Source organism: Leguminivora glycinivorella, chromosome 16 (genome assembly GCF_023078275.1).
Source record: "Leguminivora glycinivorella isolate SPB_JAAS2020 chromosome 16, LegGlyc_1.1, whole genome shotgun sequence".
Taxonomy (NCBI): domain Eukaryota; kingdom Metazoa; phylum Arthropoda; class Insecta; order Lepidoptera; family Tortricidae; genus Leguminivora; species Leguminivora glycinivorella.
This window is the reverse complement of record NC_062986.1, coordinates 1,888,538-1,914,307: the sequence shown is the minus strand read 5'-3', so window position 1 is coordinate 1,914,307 and position 25,770 is coordinate 1,888,538. Positions and strand designations below refer to the sequence as shown.

Genomic DNA, 25,770 nt, shown 5'->3' with positions numbered 1-25,770 from the left:
TTTTGAAAGAGATTCTCTTACTCAAAGTATTGTAGCGTATTGATGAATACATGTATTACAGGGAGTCCTAAACATGACGTGCAGAATAAACACTACTTTACCTCGTTTTATTTTTAACCAGAGCCTTTACCAGAAGTTTTAGACCTTATACAAAGAAATACGTTACTTCATATCGTAAACGTCGAAAAAATAGAATATATGGAGGCTGTAACAATATTTACGTACGTATATAAATATTTCGGGTTATAAGAATTAGAGCCTGTAACCTGGGCTACCGGGAAATTCTCGCGAGCGGCGCGGGGCGCGGCGGCATCGTCGACAGTGGCAGTCGCGGCTAGGGTATCATCGTACGAGGAACTTGCGGTCACTCGCTCCACGCGCCGCTCGCTACAACCTATCCAATCAATATTCAATTATCCATTTTGAGAGTTTTTTCGTATAGGTACTGTAAACTAGTGCTCGGAAGGCGAAAGGACGCAATATTTTAGTGAATAAGTGACAGGACACATTTTTAGTGATAAGACCCATCATAACAAGTGAAGAAACGATCATTTTGAGTTTTTTTAGTACTAGTACTAGTTAGTGTAAGTTCTTTAATAAAATCACAGACCACATAAAATGAAATTATCGAATAAAAAGAGATATCTACAACAAAGGCTGCCGAACTTCAAAGATGTTCAGTAAGTACCTATCACATCTGGTTGTTTTCCATTGTCTTTACTAATATAGATAATATAATATAATATTGGTCAAAAAGGGGCACCAATCAACAAACAACAAAAATATATCAATATAAAGTACCTAAACATTATATTTAATTCATAGATATCGACTCTCTTTGAAAGTAGATACTTACTTATCTTAGGTATGTATTGAGTCTCATTATGTTATCTTGTTAATTGTTTTAAATACCTATACACGACTAGTACATTTATTTCCAGGACTCAAAGAAAACGGCAACCACTCCAGGATAAAGAATTAGGTTCAGAAAACTGTGATCACGTCAACATTGCGAAGTAAGTTTTATAGACCGGGAGCCGGACTCCATTTTTGAAGGGTATATTTATATATATTTTTAAATACAGTTGCTCAAAAAGTGCCCGTTTTTTGGCTGTTTAGCGTGCGAGAAGTTGTATTTTACGCACTAGTGCGTAAAAAGTATGCTTTCCATTTTACGACTATATACCGAACTGTTTTAATATTAGTCTATTTTACTAAGACGGAATAAAACTATAAACATACTATTAAGTGATTAATGTTTAAAACATTGATCTTTCATATGTAATTGTTTATTTTTGGTCATACTAAACATAATTTATAAAATGATTTACACTTTGAAAAAGTGGCTCATAATGAGTCGCGTAAACAGAACGTGAAATGGAACGAAACGCGTCGTCTGTCATGGCGTCTTACCAATGTTACCAACTTAATGCAAGTACGTTCAAAAACCTTAATATGTTAGGCGATTTGTCATAATTATTTTATGTTATTTGCAATACTTCGAGGCATAAATAGTCGATTGAATTAAAATGTAGGTATATATTAAACAATCGTCTCAAATCGTAAATGTTTATGTTTTTATGGCACACAATTAAATAAATTAATTGTGTTGGATGGATAGCAAAATCGAAAATATGAACGCAAGTTTAAAAGCTTCAAAGATAGGTACGTCAATGTCAATGCGAAAACTGGGAGTTCGGATTGTTTATCGTTTTATTTCGTTGTAGTAGTGTTTTTTCGCAACTGTATTAAAAAACATCGTTCGTCACACGTGCTAGAATGTCATTCTTCACTCGTTTCGAGTTTTGCCATTCGCGTGGCAAACTCGTGAAGTACTGACATACTTCTCGCACTTATAATGAAATAGTACATTACGATACAAGTGCGTAAAAAAGGAAGTTCGAAACGAGTGGCGATAAATTAAAACACGACCGAAGGGAGTGTTTTAAATCGACACGAGTTACGAATTTCCTTTTCGCACGTGTATCGTGCGACGTTTTTCAGTACAGATGAGCCTCCGAAGTTTTGACCTGACATATAATGAACCACTTCTCGCACTAGTGCGTATAAAAAACACCATCTGTACTGAAATGTACTATTTCAGTACAGATGGTGCTTTCTTTACGCACTAGTGCGAAAAGTGGTTCATTATATTATGTCAGGTCGATACCTATAGGTATACAAAACAAACAAAATTGCCTTACAGTTAAAACCATTTTCATTGTTTTACTTTTTAGGACTCTAAAGACGCTCGTTGAAGTTAAGCAGATGGCCACGGATAATCTTAAAGAAGTACAATCGGTTGATTTACCAAATGAAGAGATGACGTCAAATCATGGCCGAGAAGTCCAAGAGGTACTTACATCTACTTTATTACAGGTCAATTCTCCGTACAAACGCACTCGACTATTTTCACCCTGGTTTTTAGGGTTCCGTAGTAAACTAGGAACCCTTATAGTTCCTGTAGCTCTGCCAACTGAGCTCAGTTGGCAGAGCGCTGGAGTATCGATCCAGAGGCCGTGCGTTCAAGTCTCACCCAGGGCAGACATTTTCCACTTTAAAATTTTTTTATAAAGACTTTCTAGGAAAATTATTTTGAACTTGATAGGTTCAGTAGTTTTTGAGAAAAATACGGAAAACTACGGAACCCTACACTGAGCGTGGCCCGACACGCTCTTGGCCGGTTTTTGAAGATAGAGAGATTTTTTTGTGTCGGACCGTTTTGATTAATATGCGTGTGTCAATATCCCATATCGATTATAATAATACATACTTAGTGTGATTTTGATAAACTCCCCTCATTATTCAACAGTTGCTTTAACATCGATTTGCTTACCAACATTAATTTTGTTTTTCAGTATGAGATTACAACGGAACCGGAAAAAACACCGCCAGGAAAGCAAGTTGGAAGGCGGATTGTGGACGTTTCTCATTTTACCAAAAAGTTATTGGACATTTGTAATCATGGCCCTATAGGATGTTCAGCAAGTGACATTGAATTAATCGGGGAAAAACAAAAGGGGCTGATGTCCAGTTTTAAATTTATATGTAAAATGTGCAAAATGAAATTTTTCATTGAAAACGATGTTTGTCAAGACAATTACTTAAATTTAAACGCTTGCGCAGTAGCAGGCACTATTGCAATAGGATGTGGCCGTTCACAACTCGAAGAACTATTGTCAGCCATGAATGTACCAAACCTCTCCGAAAACGTGTATAAATCCAATCATGACATTCTAGGGAAGCAATGGGAAAAAGTATTTTTATCCAAGGCACAGGAAGCCGCAAAACGAGAAAAAGAGATAGCTGTAGCCGAAGGAAATGTTACTAAGGAGGGGTTTGGTCAAATCAATGTTATTGCTGATGGTTGCTGGAGCAAAAGAAGTTACAAAAAAAATTATTCTGCTCTTTCTGGGGCAGCGGCAATTATAGGGAAAAACACTGGCCAGATTCTTTACCTAGGTATCAAAAACAAGTATTGCCAAGTTTGTGCCACCGCTCAGAACAAAGAAATAGAACCTAAGGAGCACATGTGTTTTAAAAATTACGACGGTCCTTCCACGGGAATGGAAAGCTCTATTCTTGTGGAGGGATTTAAAAATTCAATAGAAGAACATGGCCTTATCTACAAAAGGTTAATATCGGACGGAGATTCCAGTACGTACAAAAAAATACTAGAAACCCGACCATATGAAAATACTACAGTAGAAAAGGTTGAATGCCGGAACCATTTGCTGAGAAACTTTTGTAATAAATTACAGGCGTTAGGTACAGATACAAAATATCTATTAAAACATAGAAAATGTATAACGAGGAACACAATAATGGCGATTCGATGCACAATAATAAAAGCCATACAAAAACACAAAGTAAATTCTGACGTCGAGCTTTTATTTGACGATATATTACGTGCTCAATCCCACGCATTTGGTGACCACAGTCGGTGCAAAAAATACTTCTGCACTAAAGTTGGGACTATAAACAAAGAAAAAGTCACAGACGACTTTTTCACGAGTTCTCTATGGGATCAAATAAATTTATTTGTTGAAGGAGTTGCGGCTCACTCAAGAAGTTTAATTCATGATGTGGATAGCAACAAAGTGGAAAATTTTCACAGCATAGTTGCAAAGTTTGTCGGCGGAAAACGAATCAATTTTTCCAAGAAAAACTCGTACCAAGTAAGACTTCACGCAGCTGCGGTTGGGTTTAATGAGAAAAAAACCCTGTCTTTGTTGTACAAATCAATAACTGGAGGAAGAAGTCCCGCGGGAAAATTGAAGTTGTTAGAACAACAAAGGACCAAAAAGGCTAAATACAATAGAGGAGTAACTAAACCCAAAAGGAAATTATTTAAGCAGGTTCTGAACAAAGATTATGGGGATGGAAGCATGCAGGTTGATTATCCTGAAGACACGTTAATCAAACTGAAGGAAAATTTTCTATTAAGATTAGAAAAAACAGACGAGCAGAGAGAGCAAATACAAAAAAGTACCACACTCCAGAGCGAAAGTGGAGAATGGATGGAATTAAGACGTTCTCTTTTGACGGCTTCCAATTTTGGAAAAATTATCAAAAGGCGTGATGACACCAGCTGTGCCAACACAGTAAAAGACTTACTATATAAAGCAAAAAGTTTGTGTAGCGTCCCGTCCATAAAGCACGGCCGCAGCAACGAAAAAATTGCTTTGAATCAACTTAGTACACAGCTTAATGAAACATTTGATAGCTGTGGACTGTTCATTGACAAAGAATTGCCATATTTTGGCGCCACCCCCGACGGGTTGTGTGGCAAAGATGCCATAGTTGAAGTTAAATGCCCAATAACCGCTCACAAGATAGGTATAGAAGAGGCCATCCGAAAAAAAAAAGTTAATTTCTGGAAGATAAATAAAGAGAACACTCTTAGCATCTGTAAAAACCATGATTGGTATTACCAAATTCAAGGGCAATTACGCGTGACACAGCGTTCAAGGTGTATTTTTGCTGTGTGGGCTAATCAAAGTGAACCACTTAAAGTCGAAATTATAAAAAAAGATGACAATTTTTGGCGCGACAAAATGGAAACGAAATTAAAAAAATTCTATATGGACTGCATTCTTCCTGAATTGGTGGACCCTCGTCATCCTCGGAGTATGCCAATTCGTGATCCGGTATACATTCAAGAGGCAATAAAGAGAAAAGCTGCTCAGAAAAAAGCCAAAGAAGTTAAGACCGCACAAAAAACAGACGATGTCAAGGACGACTGAACTTAGAGTCTGATAATATTATAATTTTTTTTTCGCTTCTTATTATCCTTTCTTTAACGTTTAAACGTCATTGGTCTCGTCTGTTTTCTTTAAACCATACGGGTTTGGTCTTCGAGTAAGTGTGTATTTTAATTAATCTTGTGTTATATCAAATTACTATTTTGTATTAATCAAACTGGATCATTTAATAAAATCGTCAAACGGTTACTTACTACCAAATTAATTGCAGCGATTTATTTTTTCCAGTAGTTACCAATTATTTATTTACTAGAAAGAATTGGGAAAAAATCTCAGTGGTTACTACCACTTACATTTTTATTCTCAATTCCTATAAAAATATGACATTAATTTGTACAAAAAAAATTAAATTCTCCGAAAGCTTTTTCATATATCTAACTTGTATATTTTACATCTGTACTGAAAGAATACATTACGATACAAGTGCGAAAAAATGGAAGTTCGAAACGAGAAGCAATAAATTAAAACACGACCGAACAGAACAAGAATCAGTCGTTTTAATTTATCATAATTATTTTTAAAATCGGGACTTAATCGCGTATAACTACATATTAAACTGACCTCCAACGTTTCAAGGACGGCGTTGTCCCCGTGGTCTCGGAGAAGACTGGCTTGAAAGACATTTTTTTATTGCTCTTATTATTGCTCTGTGTGGGAGCGCTATCTGTCGGCAGCTCGGCCTGCGGCCTCGCGTGCTTGGGAGCGCTTCGGGGATGCTCCGGGCCTTCGGCGCTACGCGGAGCTCGGCCTTCGGCCTTCGCTGGGTTTCGAAGCTCAGCGTTGGGCCTCTGGCCCACCGCTTCGCTTTTTAGACACTTTTATTATTGCTCTGTGTGGGAGCGCTATTTGTCCGCAGCTCGGCCTGCGGCCTCGCGTGCTTGGGTACTTGGGAGCGCTTCGGGGACGCTCCGGGCCTTCGGCCCTACGCGGAGCTCGGCCTTCGGCCTTCGCTGGGTTTCGAAGCTCAGCGTTGGGCCTCCGGCCCGCCGCTTCGCTTTTTAGACACTTTTATTATTGCTCTGTGTGGGAGCGCTATCTGTCGGCAGCTCGGCCTGCGGCCTCGCGTGCTTGGGAGCGCTTCGGGGACGCTCCGGGCCTTCGGCCCTACGCGGAGCTCGGCCTTCGGCCTTCACTGGGTTTCGAAGCTCAGCGTTGGGCCTCCGGCCCGCCACTTCGCTTTTTAGACACTTTTATTATTGCTCTGTGTGGGAGCGCTATTTGTCCGAAGCTCGGCCTGCGGCCTCGCATGCTTGGGTACTTGGGAGCGCTTCGGGGACGCTCCAGGCCTTCGGCCCTACGCGGAGCTCGGCCTTCGGCCTTCGCTGGGTTTCGAAGCTCAGCGTTGGGCCTCCGGCCCGCCGCTTCGCTTTTTACACACATTTTTTATTGCTCTGTGCGGGAGCACTGTCTGTCCGCAGCTCGGCCTGCGGCCTTCGCTAATTACTTACGTCCCCTCCTCAACAACAGCGGTGGTCCACACCAACGTTTCACGTTATCCATTGCGGCTGTGTCCCTGACGTAGCCTACCTTAATTTTTTAGCATTACAAAAATGATTAACTTATTCTATCTTATTCTATGTTAGTAATTTAGTAGCATACAAGGGTAAGTTTTATTAGTACATGCAAACACACAGAACATTACACAAACACATATAAACGAAGTAAACACAGACAAAATAAAACATATGAAACCTATTCCTATATACAACTACCTTAACCTATTCGCGACACCCTATTCATTTTTAAATACCTGTCCAACAATATATATCACACGTTAGGGTTGAAATAAAAAAAAACACTCCCCACTTTACGTGTAGGTGGGGGGGGGGGGGGGGGTCCCGTAATAAATAAAAAATCCACTTTTTATTTAACACTGTTGGCGTTATTTATTACCAAAAATCAGCTTTCTAGTGCTAACGTCACTGAGATTATCCGCGGACGGACGGACGAACGAACGGACACACATGGCGAAACCATAGGGATTCCTAGTTGACTACGTAACCTTATTATTGTATAACAAACACTTCTAATTAGACCAACCTATTTGTATATTGGTTCTATATTTTAATTCTGTAGTTGGCTCTCAGCCTATAATATAATAGTAGTACGGTAAAAATGTGTAAGATGGCGCTACTAGTTTATAGTACTGAGATCTAGTACAAGCAACTCCTCGAAGGTGGCGCTAGTAGCTTATAGAGTGTGATCTAGTACAAGTAGCTCCTCCTAGATGGCAGCTTGTGCTTATCGACGTCTCGATCCACGTATTGTATAACAGGGGATAAGGGTACGGGAGGGGAGGTAAGCGCGATCGAGCGAGGGCATTCAAACGGGGGACCGTCTTAAAATATTTTTAAATACACAATATGACCTGTTGAAAGGCATATTAAGCTGCAATCGCGCCATACTACATCTAAGCTGACTGTGTTGACAATAGATTATTCAAGAAGCAGTTGTATCCAAGGTTGTCAAGGGCCGGAGACACATAAGTAGCTCCTATAAAATGTATCATATCCAGTATATCCACTAGTATAGGTAGCAGGTCATCTAGTCGTTCGCGACTATTATACATCAACTCTAACACTCAAAAGAAAGGTTAACATTGACGAAATTGTAGGCATTAAACGACACTGTCCTGTCTGCTACGTTAATCTTTGCCAACGTACCAACAAGTCCAGTCACGTCGACCGGCCACCGTAAGCTCGGTTGGATGCATAAAAACTTGCTTTGAGCTTTCAAATTCAAATGTATCGATATTGGCGATACGTCTGGGCCTTGGTGCATTTTAAGTGGTTAAGTGGATCAGGGTATACGTACGCCAAATGCAAAAACATTTACTGTAATATCGTCGTCGTAGATAGCTATCTCTATCTCTCCCTCATCTTAACGGTTTCCCGGTTGCATCTTCAGCTCGGGCGCTTCGGAGCCCGGGGTCCGCTTTCCGGCTTTTTCTCCTCCACTTCGCACGGTCTTCTGCATCCCTTTTAGTGAGACCATTAGCACGCATATCAGCCCCAACGACATCAAGCCAACATTTCTTGGGTGCTCCCCTTCGTCCGGGGCCGGGCGGAGGTGGCAATGGCAAGACATTTGTTCCCTATGTAACTTGCCGGTTTACGTAAGACATGGCCGTACCATCGTAGGCGGCTTTCTTGGAGCTTATCTGCTATGTCACGGACATGAAGACTGCCGCGAATGCGGGAGTTTCTCACGCGGTCTCTCCGCAAAAATCCACACATCCAACGGAGCTATCTCTATCGCTCTTACGTAACAGAGCCAGAATGCGTTTCGATCGGCGTTTAGCGTCAACGATTGTCATTTCGTCCAGGCCGGCAGTGCTTAGTCAAAGCATTGTAGTTGTGAAGAATTTTGTGAAGCAGGTTTGGGAAATATTTTAGCTACTCTGAAAGCACTCTTGATACAATAGTGCAAGTTATGTGGTCCAAACTCCAAGTCAAAGTAAATTGGAAATCCAAAGGATCAAAACGATTAGATATATCAACCACCAAATTCGGGTTAGCCACCACCAAATTAGCCTGTGTGGTGACGGGTTAAGAATTTCACCACCCCCTTTCTTCCCGTGGGTGTCGTAGAAGGCGACTATGGGATATGGGTTAAATTGTGGCGTAGGCGAGAGGCTGGCAATCTGTCACTGCAGTGTCACAGTTTCGTTTTCTTTCAACCCCTTATTTGCCAAGAGTGACACTGAAGCTTTAGTAGTTTCATGTGTTCTGCCTACCCCTTCATGGGATGCAGGCGTGATTGTATATATGTTTGTAAATTCGGGTTTATCGAAGTATCTTTCTTTTAAATAATAGTTAGTTACGTTTAATATGGGTGATTTTACCGACATTTAAAGATTGCCTCGATATTTGATAGTTATTGTTACGGTATCTACTTAAATATGATGCAACTACCTTTTGAAAATTTAAAAGGTACCAGGGGGGTTACCATGACGTACTAAAGACGTTCAGTTTAGGTTGAGAGAAAGGGATACAGCTATAGCAGTTACATAGCTCCGTCCCTCTCTCTCAACCTAAACTGAACGGCTTTAGCACGTCATGGTAACCCCCCTGGACTAAGTATAATATCGTATCTTTGATTATATTTCACCGCCCATCATCATCATCAATTCAGACGTTGTTCGCCCATTTCTGAGCATGAGCCTCCCTTCATTTATGCCACTTATTGCGGTAACGGGCTAGTCTCATCCAGAGGTGCCCCGTAGTTTCTCAAATGTCGTCTACCAAACGGGTTCAACTAAGTAACTTTTAATTCGACAAAATCTACAGACTCCTATGAGAGATCGTAAAATATCCTCATAAATATATATTATCGCTATTACGGGCTCCAATTGAAAGGACTGCTAAGGTCAACAAAGTCGATCTATGTCTACTTTGAACCCGGCCTAACCTCAACGTGAAGCGGTTCCCTTTGCTATCTCTACAGGCAACCGTTTCTCTCAGACCATTTTGATGATGACAAAAATGCATTGTTTTTTTTTTAATTTATTTACTCAAAAAAGGTTACACAGTATTATTCTAATTATAGTATTTTCGCCAATCTGTATAACAGTTTGTTGGCGAATGCAAGCACTCACTATTATTTCCTTATCGTCTACTATGTAAGGTAGTTCGGATGAATCCCTTTTTTTTAACGATATGATAATGCTGTTACGCATACCCCCGTTGATTTCGGGGTTATGTGGGACTGCCGTCTCCCATACCCTTTTCTTGCTGAGAAAGGGGGGAAACGTCCTACCCACTAAACCCACGTCGTGTAGGGGACGTCTAGAGATTGCTAGCATTCTGCCATGACGTCCCCCGACCGCCCAGCTAGTCTATGCTGGGTCGCCCGCATCAAAATACAGTTCAGGGACTCTTTAACAGCAGTCGAAGGTGGTTGCGGCATACCCCGAGACGTAAGAGGAACCATACGCCCCAGATCGCGCTCCCAAGCAATCGGCCCTATTGAGGAATCTGACGCACATCAGCTGCGTATTGTGCTCGTCTTCTCCCTCTTCGTCTACGCCGAAGCGGATGCGCGTCGACGTTATTCTCACGCATCCTTCCAGCTGCCTCCTATTACGAAATTTTCGTTTCGCAAAAGAGAGCTCCTGCATCCCAGGATCTCTCATTGTGCAGCATTGCGGTAACAATATTTTGCAACGAGAGGTCCCCCCCCCCCCCGTTCGGATGAATCCCTACCCCTTCTTTCCGCCATCGCGCTAGGCTGCTTCTATAGCTGCTGCTATAAAATTTTGATCTCCATCAGTTAGATGGCTGACAGTCCTCAGCTGTGCATTTCTCCAGAAACTACCTGCCCCGCACAGCTAGTCTGTGGATAGAATTGTAGCTTGCTGTATTTTCGGATCGAAATGACCTTCAAACTATCAAGAAAAGAGCGTACACTATCAGGTGATCTATCAGCTCGTTTGCCGCCTATTTCATAAAATACAATGCACAAAGACGAACTTATCCGCTTAAGGTCGTTTTCACATTATCCGATCCGATATCGGATGTCGGAAGGATTTCAATGGAAAAAATCCAAGATGGCGCCTGTAATGTATGGGATATCGGTCCGACATCCGATATCGGATCGGATAATGTGAAAACGCACTAAGGGGTGTAATTAATATTTATTATACAAGTCTTCAAAAATCTTTCATCATTGACATATTTGCAGTTTTGAATCTGTATTTTAAAACTTTTGGTTAAGTACGTAAGATATTTAAAATAGGGATGACGACTACACAAAAAAAAAGGCAATCTGTTTAGTCCGTCAGTTAGATCGTCCAATAATACTGAACACATATTTTTCGCTTGTTTAATTAATGAAAAAATACAAAGATATAGAGCATCAATGTTCCGGAGGGGCTTGTGACGTCACTTCTAAGTAAAAATTGTACCTAGGCGTGACGTCACGCGAAACTTCAACGCACTGTACCGTTGTCATTTTCGCTTACGAGAAAAAAGAAAAAATACATGTCTAAAATAAAATTCTTTGATAATCTAACTGACGAACTAATTAGTCTTTTTTAGTGGTCTCGCCTATTGCTTGGTTAAAATAGAATCAAGATAACAAAATGACATTATTAACATTTAAGGTGCACATCCGAATATGCTTAGGAGAGCGTTTGTCTCGTCAAGTGATCCGAATCGTCCGGTCAAAAGGGTCAGTCGTGGTCGGACGCCAAATCGCTTATCAAAATTCACTAACCGATTTAATTATAAGTTTTGTATGCACTATCTCATTAGAGTAAGGTACTGCTTAGGATATTATAGAATCAGTCAAGCCTTCAGTAGTTCATGAAAAATGAACCTAAGATAGGGAAAAAACAGGTAGTCTAAAGGGAGACTTCTTCCAAGCAACATTTTGGTTATGAAATTAGAGATACCCACCTAAATATTGTCAAAAGGGTGTTGTCAAAAATTATCTTCCTTTAATTTTTTTCCCAAAGAAATAATTTGTGAGCGTGCCCGGGAAAACGTCCCACTTTGTCGATTGCTATAAAGCCGCTATGTCAGTTTATTCATATAAAGATACAAGTGAATCTCGCCTTAATGGTAACCGACATAGTGGGAAGTTTTACTAAATATACTCACCTATCGTTCAAATATGTCAACGTATTAAAACATGTGTCACTTCATAAATGTTTAATAACAATCAAGGTGTTATCAAAATAAACCCTGTCATCACATGCGCGGATGCAGCCCCCCCCCCCTGGAGCCTAGCTTCGCCATATAAATAGACCACGTGACCCCCCCCCCTCTGGGGCCTGGGCCTTTACCACGTGACCCCCCCCCCCCCAGCACGAAGCTGGATCCGCGCTTGTGTCATCATCATCCTCCTTGCGTTATCCCGGCATTTGCCACGGCTCATTGGGAGCCTGGGGTCCGCTCTGACAACTAATTCCAAGATTTGGCGTGGACACTAGTTTTACAAAAGCGACTGCCATCTGACCTTCCAACCCGATGGGTAACTAGGCCTTATTGGAATTAGTCCGGTTTCCTCACGATGTTTTCCTTCACCGAAAAGAGACTGGCAAATATCAAATGACATTTCGTACATAAGTTCCGAAAAACTCATTGGTACAAGCCGGGGTTCGAACCCGCGACCTCCGGATCTAAAGTCGCACGCTCTTACCGCTAGGCCACCAGCGTTTCCCCAGTATAGTTATAAAAAAGTAAAAAAATAAGCATAAAATCCACAAACAATGCATATTAACTACAAAACCAAAGAATCTCAAACTTATCTAACCTCAAACATTCCCAAAGTTTGCGCAACTGTGATTGTGTTGTGCCCTCAAATCAACCAAACGAGAGTCCCTCTGATTACTATCATTAGACTTAATTTAAATATGCCATCATAGGAACGAACCATTTGAGTTATACTGGGACTGGTGGGCACGAAAGTGGTAGGCTAATCTGAATTGAAATTTTATTTATAAAATATAGTATTTTATCAGGTTCAAGTAAGTATTTAAATAACAACCAGCGAACAAAGAGTCAGAAAAAATCACACAATAATGATTGAAATAAAAATTATAGTATGGAGTCCCTTCGCACGTAAGAAGTGACACTCCGTAATGTGTTGGTTGTCAAAATTCGAGTTGGCAACACTGAACATTACACGTTTAACGCGTTCTTTAAACGCTTAATGCTATCAGTTGGAAAAAGTATACATATTTTTCGTTGTTGGGCATGGGCAAGACTCGAACTCTCGACAAATACGCATATGCGGCTCATTTTCAATAACGTCGGAGACTTTATTGGATTTGTTTTTTAAAGTTGTGTGTGACAATGAATACAAGTTGTTTTTTTTTAATATTTGTCTGTCATTCCTTCCGTTTTTACTTCTATGACATGTATTTTACTAAAAGATACACAGTTGTACACTCTTTAATTTTATTTTCTATTGTAACAGTGTGGTAGAAAAAATACTGGCTACCCGAAACTGGGTTTTGGTTGCTTGGCTGTCTTTACAGTCGGTTGCGGTTAATATTTGGCACAACAAACGTCGCAAAACACATTTTGTGGCCTACGTAACTTACAAAACACAAATAATAAATAAAGTTGTATAATATGAAAATTGGTTTTGCAAAGCGCTTTTGCTCACGCCAGTACCAGTTGCCTAAGAATAATTCCCAAGTAATTACGATCGGCCTTCTGTCTTCGAATTTCTTTACCCACTTATTCAGCATTACCATTACTAATGTAATTCCATTGAAACCGCTCCAAATTCACTGTTCTAACTAAAATACGATCAATTGTGGGGAAAGAAAATGGTATCTTAATGTATGGTTTGTAAATAAACAATCAAAGTAGGCCATTTTATGTACAGTTACCCTACACGACTGTGGCACTTATAGCCCGATTCGAATCATTAAATATTAGATATAGATACGATATGGATCGGATGTCGGTGTCAGAAACATGTGGAGTAAGACGTTTTTGTCCGAATAATTCATATATAGACTGTCACAGCAACTTTTACTATTTTTATATGACCTACCGACATCTGTCTTCGAATTTCTTTAGCCACGTATTCAGCATTACCATTACTAATGTAATTTCATTGAAACCGCTCCAAATTCACTATTCTAAAATACGATCAATTGTGGGGAAAGAAATTGGTATCTTAATGTATGGTTTGTAAATAAACAATCAAACTGGGGCACTTTATTTACAGTTACCCTACACAACTGTGGCACTCATAGCCCGATTAGAATCGTTAAATATTAGATTTAAATACGATATGGATCGGATATGTCGGTGTTGAAAACTTGTGGTATATGACGTTTTTTCCGAATAATTCATAATGATTAAGGGGGCAACTTTACAATTTATAAAAAAAAATATAGTTATACCTAGTTTAAAAATGCCCCATTACATACTACTGCTATCTGACCGATATATAGTACCTATAAAACCGCCTTGTCATAGTTTTAGAACGCTCACTACATTTATTTATAGAAGAACCTTTGCCTTGACAAAACCTCGAATTCTACAGCCGGAATGTTTGCGGAAGGAAATGTCTATTTTAAGAAAATCTACACGTATTTTCCTTCCTATACTAAAATAGAAACTAAAGATCTTATTTACTTTTTTTTATTAACACGTTATTTGCGGCATCGGGTCGATTCGGCATCATAGGGTCGAATCGACCCCATAGGGTCGACCCTATGTATGGTTAATTGGGATATTAACTAATTCGAGCCAAGAACATGATAACCTAATATTATATTCATAAATTGATATAAAAAAAACCTTCGATTTTAATGCTTTGTTTTTCAATTATTACCTACCTTACATTTTCTCAATCAAAATGTAAAATCGCGTAAATGAGATTTATTCAAGAACGAGTTGTGATTACTTTTTAAGCAAATAATCATCCAGTGTAACAAAAACTAAATAATCAGGCCCCGTAGCCGAATGGCATTTCTGAATTTCATTTCGAAACCAAAACGAAACGCCGCGAAAGGTAGTCTGGCTCTGTCGCGCCAATACGCGCGAGCGATAGAGATATATATCTACGAGCGTTTCGTTTCGTGAGCGTTTGTGCCATTCGGCTACGCACCTTTTTTTTTCGTGGGGAATGCGTTTACGCATACCGTCGGGTCTGAGGTGGTGGGCGACCCGGTCGGTTATGTGGGGCTCGAGGCTGTAAAGAGACCCCCCTACCCACTAAACCCCACGGTGTCCTCTCATCCGCTTTGTTTGCGGGGTCCCGGGAAGCTGTAAAGTAGGGTGGAGCGAAAAAACACTTTTCTGGAATTAGCAAACCTAATAGTTATCAATCAATGCCCCTTAGTTTATGAAGCCTTTGTGCAAATTTTCAGCTTTTTAAATCAACATCTTCTGCCTCCGCATTAGGTTTGAAATTTTGAAAATCTCATACAAACCTGAAAATTCAACTTTTAGATAAAAAATGTTTTTCGGCAGTATTATGTTCAGTATACATTATTGATACATATTTAACAAGAAACTACCAAAAATTGCGAAAATAGCGTAAAAAATCGCCAATTTTCAGTATTTTAGCGGCTATTTTGGCGAATGTACTGAAAATAGACAAACTTTGGCGATTCTTGACGCTGTTTTCGCAACTTTTTGTAGTTTCTCATAATGATATGTATCAATAACATATACTAAACATAATACTGCCGAAATTTTTTTTTTATCTGAAAGTTGAATTTTTAGGTTTGTATGAGATTTTCAAAATTTCAAACCTAATGCGGAGGCAGAAGATGTTGATTTAAAAAGCTGAAAATTTGCACAAAGGCTTCATAGACTAAGGGGCACTGATTGATAACTATTAGGTTTGATAATTCCAGAAAAGTGTTTTTTCGCTCCACCCTACTGTAAAGTGCATCCGCGGCCCCGCAGCGGCCATCCTGGATCAGGATCCGTCACTGGTCGGGCTATGAGCCGACCGTTCCTCGCTGTGGGAGCGCTTCCCGGACACAGGGTCGCGCTCTCCAACTCGAGAGCCAGCGTATTGGGCGAGGGCGCTCTCATGCACCCCTCGCCCGCTGGCTTTCCTTAGGGTGGCAGGTTCCGCTCGTGAGCGGCACGCCTGCGTCCTGTGCGACGGCGGCGCATCGGGGGTGCCTCGGCCTGGGCTTCCCGTTCGCGCTCGGCCGCCTCTTTCTCATTGAGGACGTGCTCACTAAACGAGAGCAGAGCCTCCCACCCTTCCTTGCTAGCCACCATGGCCCGCACCACCGCCGACAGCGAGAGGTCTGGCCCCACCTGGGCTATCACCTCCTGTCGCTCCGCCTCCCATGCCGGACACTCGGCCAACGTGTGTTGGGCCGTGTCTTCGCCAGCTCCGCAAGCGTGGCATACCGGCGTCGGCTCTCTCTGAGCGATCTTGTACAGGTACGAGCCGAAACAGCCATGGCCCGAGAGTACCTGTACAAGCCGGAAAGTGAACACGCCATGCTCACGGTCCAACCATTGTAGCACTGGCCGTATCGCCTCAATGGTGCGGACTCCTGCGCTAGGGTGTATTCGGCTACGCACCTAGTACAACTTACCACAAGAATTCGATCGCTCATCGAATAAACAAAAAAAAAACTGTTATTTATGTTTAATTATTGACACACCTTTAGTTGTAAGTGTTTATGTAATAATAATGCGTCTTTTTTATATATATACCTGTATTTAGAGGTAATTATTTTCCTTATGTGGTAATTGAACTACAATCAATTTCATTTAACCAGCTACATACATTAAACTTAATTGAAACAGAATAAAATGAACACCGCAGGTGTTAAACAAAAACTTTTGATAATAGGTTTTTTTTTTTCTATTCCACTAATAACTATTCGAATTGTTACTATTATTGTAATTTAAGCTTATTCAAGTTATTTAAATGTCATTAAACATACTCGAAAACGAACTATGGCAAAAATAAACAGCTGTTTGTTGCCACAAATAGCGATGCACCAATATGAATGCGCGTGCGACGGGTCAATGACTAGATCTTTCGGTCAAGGTCCTCTCAGTGCCGCGTTTCGTCGCTAGGTGGCGCTGATATAAATATTTCGTTACTCACATTATTACAACACGTATTGAAATATCTTTTGCTAGATAATTACATAATAGATTTATATGAACATTTAGCACATTTATTAGTAATCAATCAAGGATTTTTTAACAAATCTAAACAATAAAAGTGGGAGGTAAATAATATGAATAAAGTCGTTCCAAATTACAAAAAAAAAGCGGGAGGTATTTCCAATGCAAGCTAGTAAACATTTTATAATCCCTATAACTGTTAAAAAATAATTTTCCAATAATGTTGGGCTTTGGTTTGTGTAGGTTTTTGCCGAATAAGTACTTGTCTAGGTTTCATTTCATCCTATCTCTGCGCGTGTTTTCCAATTCTTTGTGGTATATAAAAAAAAGACTAAAGAAAAATGAATAAATTGTCACAGAATATCTTAGGCCACAGTATAATAAAGAGTACTATCGTCCGAGGTGTGGTTTTGGGGCTAAGTTGATCTGTGTAAGGTGTCCCCCCAATATAAAAAAAAAAATTAAAAAGGTAGGCATATTAACTTCTAAGTATATTTTTCGTGTTTGGTAAAAAGGATTCTAGTCTCAACATGTGCCAGGTTATACACAGCGTTGATTTTCAGACTGATCCTTTGGCAAGGTTTAGCATCGTTGAAGGTTAGTAGTAATACCTCTAGTATTTTAGTCTAATGCAACCATCTTGCACCTAGATTAGTCCGTTTAAATGACTAGCAACAGTCATCGGGATAGCTGTGAAGTTGGCCGCGCACCAAGAATGTGAGTAATGACGAATTTCCGGTTGGATACGGCGACGTTTTGTCAACGGGCGCTGTAATAATTCAGGGAAAATCGAGGTTGCTGGACCGAGTGGTTTAGGGATCCGCGATGTGAAGAAAAAGATCCACTGTTATTGTTATATATTGACATGTGGGTAGATCATGATGATCTGCGGGTACCCCCAGTTCGGTTCTAGCCAGCAAGCCAGCACGCGTACGTAACATTCTGGCGACGGGATTTAATTCGAAAATAGGCTAAAAGTGCTTTAAACATAGTGTTTGAATGTTTAAAAGTGTTGATTTAGTGTTGTGAATAAAATGGCGGTAAAATTTAGTGAATTTCATATGGACAAAGATAATTGGAAAAACTACGTGAATAGGTTCGACTATTGTTTGCTCGCGAATAGTATTGAAAGGGATGAACTAAAAAAAGCGAATTTCTTTTCGGTATGTGGTCGTGATTTATATGATTTGGTAGAATCTTTAATTTCGCCAAAAAAGATAACGGACATAACCTATACAAGTGTGAAGGCCGTGTTAGACGATCATTTTAATCCTAAACAAAATGAAATAGTGCAATCGTATAAGTTTCATATGAGGTGTCAATCGGGCACTGAAAATATAAAAGAGTACGTGGCTAGTTTGCGGAAATTGGCTATAGAGTGCAATTTTACCGATCTGGATCGCACATTGCGCGACCGCTTAGTATGTGGCATTCGTGATAAGGATATCCAAAAGCAGTTGTTGCAGCAGACGACGTTATCATTCGATCAAGCGGTAAAATTGGCGTTAACGGCAGAAACGGCGGACGCCGGAGTGATAGTTATGGCGGCGTCGGCGACGACGGCGACCTCTAGCGTGGCGCCTGCTACAACTAGCGGGGATGAGCCAATGGAAGTTAATAAAATTAAAGCAAGACCGTTAGAACCGAATAAGGAGAATAAGGATTGTTGGCGGTGTGGCAAAAAACATGGGAATTTCTGTAGGTTCAGATATAGTAGATGTTATGTATGTAAAAGAATGGGCCATATCGCAGAGGTATGTTCGGATACACGAGACAAAGGTAAGTCGAAGGAATCAAGTCGACTTAATGGATTGTATGAGGATGTCTTGTGTAACTGGGTGTCAAACAAAGTGGTGGCTCCGTTTTATGCGGAGGTGCAATTAGATGGTCGATTAGTAAACTTGGAAGTCGACTGCGGAGCAGCATATACCATGTTGAGAGAGAGTACAGCGAGAGAAATTTGGAATGGTAACCTGCCAAGTTTGGATAAGTCAAAGGTTAGGTTGACGACCTGGACTGAAAATCAGGTAGAGTTGCTGGGAGAAGCTGAAGTGGATGTAAAATTTAAAAATATACATACAAAGTTAAATTTGCTGATTGCAAGAGGCAACGGACCAGATTTGTTAGGCCGGGATTGGTTTCCAAATTTGGGTATAGGCATTCATGGTATTAATAACGTACGGATAGAAGATGCAGGTATAGATACGTTATTGGGAGAATATGAAGAAGTTTTCCAGTCTGGTTTAGGAAAATACACCGGGCCAGTAGTAACCATACCTCTGAAACCTGATGCGAAACCAAAATTTTTGAAATGTAGGCCCGTGGCATTTGCAATTAAAGAAAGAGTTTTACAAGAAATTGACAGATTGGTTGAAGAAGATGTGTTGGAACCTGTGAGCCATTCGGAGTTTGCCAGCCCAATAGTTCCAATTATTAAGAAGAACGGGAAAGTCAGACTTTGTGGGGATTACAGAGCGACAGTGAATATGGCTACTGAGACTGATACTTATCCTCTGCCAACGTTGAACGAAGCTTTTGCAGTGTTGCAAGGTGGGGTAATATTCAGTAAGATAGATTTGGAGCAAGCTTACACCCAGGTGGTTGTAGATGAACCTACTTCCAAATTGCTAACATTGAATACTCCTAAAGGTCTATTTAGATGTAAGAGGTTAGCGTTCGGGGTTAAAGCCTGCCCTGGGATATTTCAGCGCATGATGAGCAACTTATTGGCGAGGGTATCGGGAACAGCGGTGCTGTTAGATGATATTGTGGTCACTGGTCGCACAATACAGGAGCACAGGGATAGACTTCAACGCATCTTACAAATCCTGAAGGAAGCCGGGTTGAGAGTCAACAAGGAGAAGTGCAAGTTTGGGAAGGCAAGTGTAGAGTTTCTGGGACACATGATTGATGCTAATGGGTTGCATCCTTGTGGAGACAAAATAAAGGCTATAATGGAGACACCAGCGCCAAGGAATGTAAAGGAGTTGCAAGCTTTTCTTGGATTACTGAATTTTTATGACAGATTTCTAGCACAAAAAGCAACAGTAGCGGAACCACTGTACAAGTTACTGTTGAAAGGAGCCAAGTGGGTATGGTCTCCAAATTGCCAACAAGCATTTAGTCTCTTAAAAAGAATGCTGACTGCGGGGGATACATTAGTGCATTATGATTTAAAGAAACCAGTGGTTATTACATGTGACGCCTCGCAGTACGGTTTGGGTGCGGTTCTGGAACACAGGATGGAGGATGGCTCCCTGAGGCCAATCATGTTTGCTTCCAGGACGATGAGCTCTCATGAGCGAAATTATTCGCAGATTGACAAAGAGGCTGCGGCAATTATTTTTGCGGTACAGAAATTTTACGCATATATCTTTGGCCGTAAGGTTGTCATACAGACGGATCATAAACCGCTTTTGGGTATATTTGATCCGAAGAAGCCGATACCTAATGTGATTTCACCCAGGATGTTGAGATGGGCACTATTGCTAAACTCATACGATTACGAGTTAAAATATGTTGAAGGGAAAAAAATAGGGAATGCTGATGCACTAAGTAGATGGCCCGCACCTGAAAGTACTGAAAAAGAAGAAGAACTGCAAGAGGTAAATGTTTTGTTCCTCAATGAGACACCAGTTGAATTACAGATGACAGCTAAAGAGGTAGCTAAGTTGAGTAAAACTGATGGTGTGTTAGCAAAGGTGATGTTCTGGATTAGGAATGGGTGGCCAAGTACAGTTGAAGAGAAATATAGAGACTTTCATGTAAGGAGAGATGAATTAACAGAATACAAGGACTGTATATTGTGGGGAGGTAGAGTAATTGTGCCTCTGAAACTGCGTGAAAGTGTTCTGAAAGAGCTGCACAGCAATCATGATGGCATAGTCATCACCAAAGCAATAGCAAGAAGTTATTTCTGGTGGCCAGGACTTGACAGAGATATAGAGAGTTTGATACAGAATTGCCAAACTTGTAAAGAAGTAAGGAATATGCCAGCCAAGGTGACTCATAGATGGATTACGCCACCAAAGGCTTGGTCTAGGTTGCATATTGATTTTGCGGGACCTTTCATGGGCAAAGTCTTCTTGGTACTAATTGACTCTTACTCAAAATGGCCAGAAGTCAAAATAGTTAGTGACCAGAGTTCAAGTATGGTAATTAATAAGCTAGATGAGATATTTGCTGAACAAGGGCTGCCAGACACAATAGTGAGTGACAACGGGAAAGCGTTTGCATCAGAAGAGATATGTCAGTATTTTAAAAACAATGGTATTAGACACATACTAGTACCTCCATATCATCCAGCTTCTAACGGCCAGGCAGAGAGAACGGTACAGACCTTGAAATTAAAGTTAAAGAAGATGTCACATATCCCATGGGCAACCAGGTTGCATAAGATATTGTATGGGTTGCGGACTACACCTAGCTCTGTCACCGGTAAGACACCTGCAGAACTCCTCAACAATAGACGTTTTCGGACTAACTTTGATAGGCTTCACCCCTTTCTATTCAAGAAAAGGAGACTGAAGATATCCAGGAAAATGAAACAAAACGAGTGAGAGAGTTCAGAGTGGGAGAGACAGTCTGTTTCAGGAACTATAGAAAGGGGCCTAGATGGTTAGAAGGAATAATAGTGAAAAGGATTGGAGTGTTAAGATATAAAATTAAACAAGAAAAAAAATTATTCATTAGACATGTTAACCAGATGCTAGGTTTTACTAGGAGTGAAAGAGAAGAAGAAATACAGACTGATGTAGGAATGCAATCGTCAAGTAAGGGTAAAGAATCAAAACAAGTGGAAGAAGGGGGAGACGATGAGGGATTTGGCACAATAAGAATTCCCCCGCCGAGCCAGTGGGCAGAGATGATTGGGGTTAAAGGTCCAGAAGAGTGTGTAGTTCGGGATTCCAATGATTCAGTGTCAAGAAATGAACTGATCAGTAACAAACGACCCCGGTCGAGTGAAAGCCCACCGTCCGACAGACCATCTTTGAAGAAGATAGCTCTCCAGGAATATGGTAGCACAGACATAGAGTCTGATAGTGGAGATGATGCTCACTATAATGCAGATAGCCAATAGTTAGATAATTAGTTACCAATACTATAATAATCCCAAAAGACTATGAAAGCATGTGTAGTGAACAATATATATTAAGTGAATAGACAGTGTAGTGTAACGGACTTAAAACAGAAATTCTAAATATAGTGAAGTGTCATCTATCCTGAGGGAAAGGCATGTTATATATTGACATGTGGGTAGATCATGATGATCTGCGGGTACCCCCAGTTCGGTTCTAGCCAGCAAGCCAGCACGCGTACGTAACAGTTATATTTTTTATCGACAATAAAGTTGATGTCAGCTATGCACACTTCTCCCTGCATCGCAGTCTCAATTACGAGATTTGACAGATTTTGACATTTTGAACGTCGTCACAAGCTATAGAGTAGTCAGGTGGAATGGAACGTAAAATTTTCTGTAGTAAAATATTGTTCAATTTTATTTTAAACTACTCTTAGGATATTAAGTAACTAACAACCTAGATGGATTTAACCAAGTTATATGGATTTTTAATTGGTCCGAAAAAAACATTTTTTTATTATTATTTTTTTATTAAATTTGATAAAAAAATTTACTACGAATTAAATATTACGATTTTTTTAATCTAAAATTACTGAACTCTTAATAACGAAATGGACAAGAACAAGTCAATGCTCACAGCTTGAATTGAATGTTGTGCTAAAATTTTCCATTTTTAAAAATTACGAAATATTTTTTTTATATTTAGTTTTTTTTTTTTATTTAATGGGCTTGCTCTTGACCACAGACTAGCCAAAGGCAAAGACGTGGCCTACGAGGAAGTGAGCTTGCTCAGAAGATGCTTGTTCAGCTTTGATTTGAAGGGTATAAAACTTTTTTTAAGAATGCATCCAGCAACACTAAATAATGATTGATTGATTAACTACGATTTTATCAGACTGTTACGAATAAAAGTAACTAAAGAACCTCCGAAAACAAAAGCTTTCACGCTTGGCCATTTTTTGTATAATAAGAATTATTGTGAACGATGGACACGCAGCAACAACGGGGTGAAATGGCGCGAAAAAAGCTATAAGTGCTATGAAACATAACAGCGAGAGTACGTCATTTATTTACACGCAAAAAAATCTGAAACATACTCATAAAACTCATAAGTATCCACATTTATGTAATTTGGGTTCATTTATTCACAAGTTTCGGAGATATCTAACTGATCCCTATGCAAACTACACTGAGAGAAATTTGCATTGTAAATTTAACAAGTTCGACTTGTTGCGGTTTATCCGTTTGAATCAGCCAAACGTATGTTTAAAACAGTATGTGTCAGGTTGTTTTTATAAAATCGACTTGTTGATTCAAATATATTGCCGATTCTAATGACAAGTAGCTTGTTGTTTGAACCAAAGAGCACGTAGGCGCTATTTTAATCAAAAAACTTGTTGAACGAACATGAAAACTGGTTGTATTTTCTCTCAGTGTAATATACAGAAGAAAGGAAGGGTTAATCATTTCTATGAATGATTGGCATCTTGTCTGAAATATAGTCTGTGTGTGTGTGTGTGTATGTGTGTTCTCTAATCGGGCCTTAATTAATTAATTGTAGATTATGGCCCGATTCTTGTAAGATGTCAATTCGATACGATACTGAGATGTTGTGTATAAACAAAATTTCTTTTTTTATGGGATAGGAGGCAAACGAGCAGACAGGTCGCGTGATGGTAAACGATCACTGCCGCCCATGGACACCCGAAACACCGGAAGTGTTGGAGGTGCGTTGCCGGCCTTTAAGATGGGTGTACGCTCTCTTCTGGAAGGTTTGAACGTTCTTCGAACAAAAACGTAAAATAATTATTAGATAGATCACTAATCTATTTATTAACAATATCGTATACCTATTACTTATTCGAATCGGATTGAAAAACAGAGTTACTTTTACAGATTTGTGTCTTTCCCATCACGGAACAATGGTGTTCCGGACCTTTGGGAGGCTTTAATGAAATGTAAGGTTACCCCGAGCGGATGTTGCCCTTGCCCGTATCATGGGACACATGCAAAGGCAGCACCCACCAGGGTGTAAGGACTATTTGACAGTCAATGGAATCTGAAATGAATTAGTTATTATTTTTCAGTACAGATGGTGTTTTTTTAGGCACTAGTGCGAGAAGTGGTTCATTATATAACAGGTCGAAACTTCGGAAGCTCATGTGTACTGCAAAATGTCGTACGATACTCGTGCGAAAAGGAAATTCGCAACTCGTGTCGATTTAAAACACTCCCTTCGGTCGTGTTTTAATTTATCGCCACTCGTTTCGAACTTCCTTTTTTACGCACTTGTATCGTAATGTACTATTAATGTATAGGGGCAAAACTATTTTGTTAGAAAATCAGTTTTCTTTGATATTACAGTTAATGTTAAAATCTTTGACATTGACTCTCCCCAGTAAAAATAGATCCAAATTGAAAGCAGAATAAACATGTACCAATCTGAATTTTATTCCCATTCCTTGCAAGACTGACCGCTACCACGAGTATTTAGTTTAATTTTCAAAAAAATGTTAATCGATACTTGGTCGATACCAAACGTCGTCGGCAACGCCCAAAACACCCGAACGGGGTAGGCAGAGCGCATAAAACTGGTCAACTCTTAGTGCCATTCTTGGCAATTAAGGGGTTGAAAGAAAACATATAATTCTAAAACATACATTTTTGAAAAGCAGACACGGTTGTAATCAATGTCACTAGAGGCATTAGGTTCAAGTCTCACCATAGGTAGTAATTTTCCACTTTTAAATATATTATATTGTACTAGCTTTTTCCTGCGACTTCGCTCGCGTTAGAAAGAGACAAAAAGTAGCCTATGTCACTCTCCATCCCTTCAACTCTCTCCACTTAAAAAATCACGACAATTCCTCACTCCGTTTTGCCGGGAAAGGCGGACAAACATTGGCCGTAATCGTCAATTGCCATTAACCATTAATCAATTGCATTGGCCATTGATTTCGCAATTAATCAATTGCATTAATGGTAATTGCAATTAAATGTAATGGCCATTGAATTTTTGTGAAGCTTAATGCCATTGATTGTCAATGCAATTGTCTGATTAATGCCATTAAAGTTAATAAAAATTAATGATCATTGATTTCAATTGCAATTATGTTTAATGCAATTAATTTACTTTTTTTATGAACTAATAATTGATAGGTACTACTATTTTATTAAAAGTATTTAAAAATTATAAATCATATGAAAACAAACTTCAGTGAGTCAATAAGGCCCAGCAGAATGACCCGGCCTAAACCCTGGCAGTGCCTAGAGTAACTCAGGTTTGGTGCGACATAGACACACGTGTGTTGTACCGAACCCGAGTTCCTCTAGGTGCAGCCAGGGTTCAGTATCAGCTCTACCTTGGGTACTGCTCACCCAAGTACTCATCAAGGCGAGTTGGATGACGAAAACGGCTTGTTTTTATGTTGCACTAAACCTGAGTTCCACTAGGTACAACCACAACCAGGGTTCACGAAGAGCAGTATAGAAATCTCAAAATAAGTACCTACCTACTTAAAACTTTTATATGTATCGTCTTTTTTAAATTACACAATTAATTTTTGTTAATTGTTAATTTACATTTGCAATTAATTTAATTTTTAATGGTTTGTGTAGCAATTAGCCATTAATCCTTTTCAATTGTTAATTTTTCGAAATGCATTAACGTTAATGGCAATTGGTGTTAATTGCAATTGACAATTAATTTTCCGTCAATTGTCAATGGTTAATGGTAATTAACGTTTTCAATGGTTAATTTTTAATGGTTAATTGCATTGACGTTCGGCCAACACTTGACACACTTTCCTATTTATAATATTAGTATGGATAAACTCATGGTATCGGC

The 25,770-nt window shown here is 39.8% G+C and overlaps 2 protein-coding genes across 2 annotated transcripts; one reads left to right on the top strand and one right to left on the bottom strand.

Moving 5' to 3' along the window:
• The first annotated feature begins 366 nt into the window (after window positions 1-366).
• On the top strand, window positions 367-15,806 carry LOC125234880. Its single transcript, XM_048141301.1, has 5 exons — window positions 367-680; window positions 942-1,016; window positions 2,238-2,355; window positions 2,859-3,337; window positions 15,647-15,806. The coding sequence occupies exons 1-5, from the start codon at window positions 619-621 to the stop codon at window positions 15,804-15,806; spliced, it is 894 nt and encodes a 297-aa protein (XP_047997258.1). The 5' UTR covers window positions 367-618.
• Window positions 15,803-17,120, bottom strand: LOC125234879. Its single transcript, XM_048141300.1, has 2 exons — window positions 17,106-17,120; window positions 15,803-16,174 (listed from the first exon to the last, which is right to left on the bottom strand). Exons 1-2 carry the CDS (start codon window positions 17,118-17,120, stop codon window positions 15,803-15,805), a joined length of 387 nt encoding a protein of 128 aa, XP_047997257.1.
• Window positions 17,121-25,770: the final 8,650 nt, after the last annotated feature.

Excerpts from the sequence above, each read along its gene's own strand:
- LOC125234880 (XM_048141301.1), top strand. The coding sequence starts at position 619 with ATGAAATTATCGAATAAAAAGAGATATCTACAACAAAGGCTGCCGAAC. Across the intron at positions 1,017-2,237 it reads GATCACGTCAACATTGCGAA|GACTCTAAAGACGCTCGTTG; the intron begins GTAAGTTTTATA and ends TTTACTTTTTAG. Across the intron at positions 3,338-15,646 it reads GGAAATGTTACTAAGGAGGG|CGGCCATCCTGGATCAGGAT; the intron begins GTTTGGTCAAAT and ends GCGGCCCCGCAG.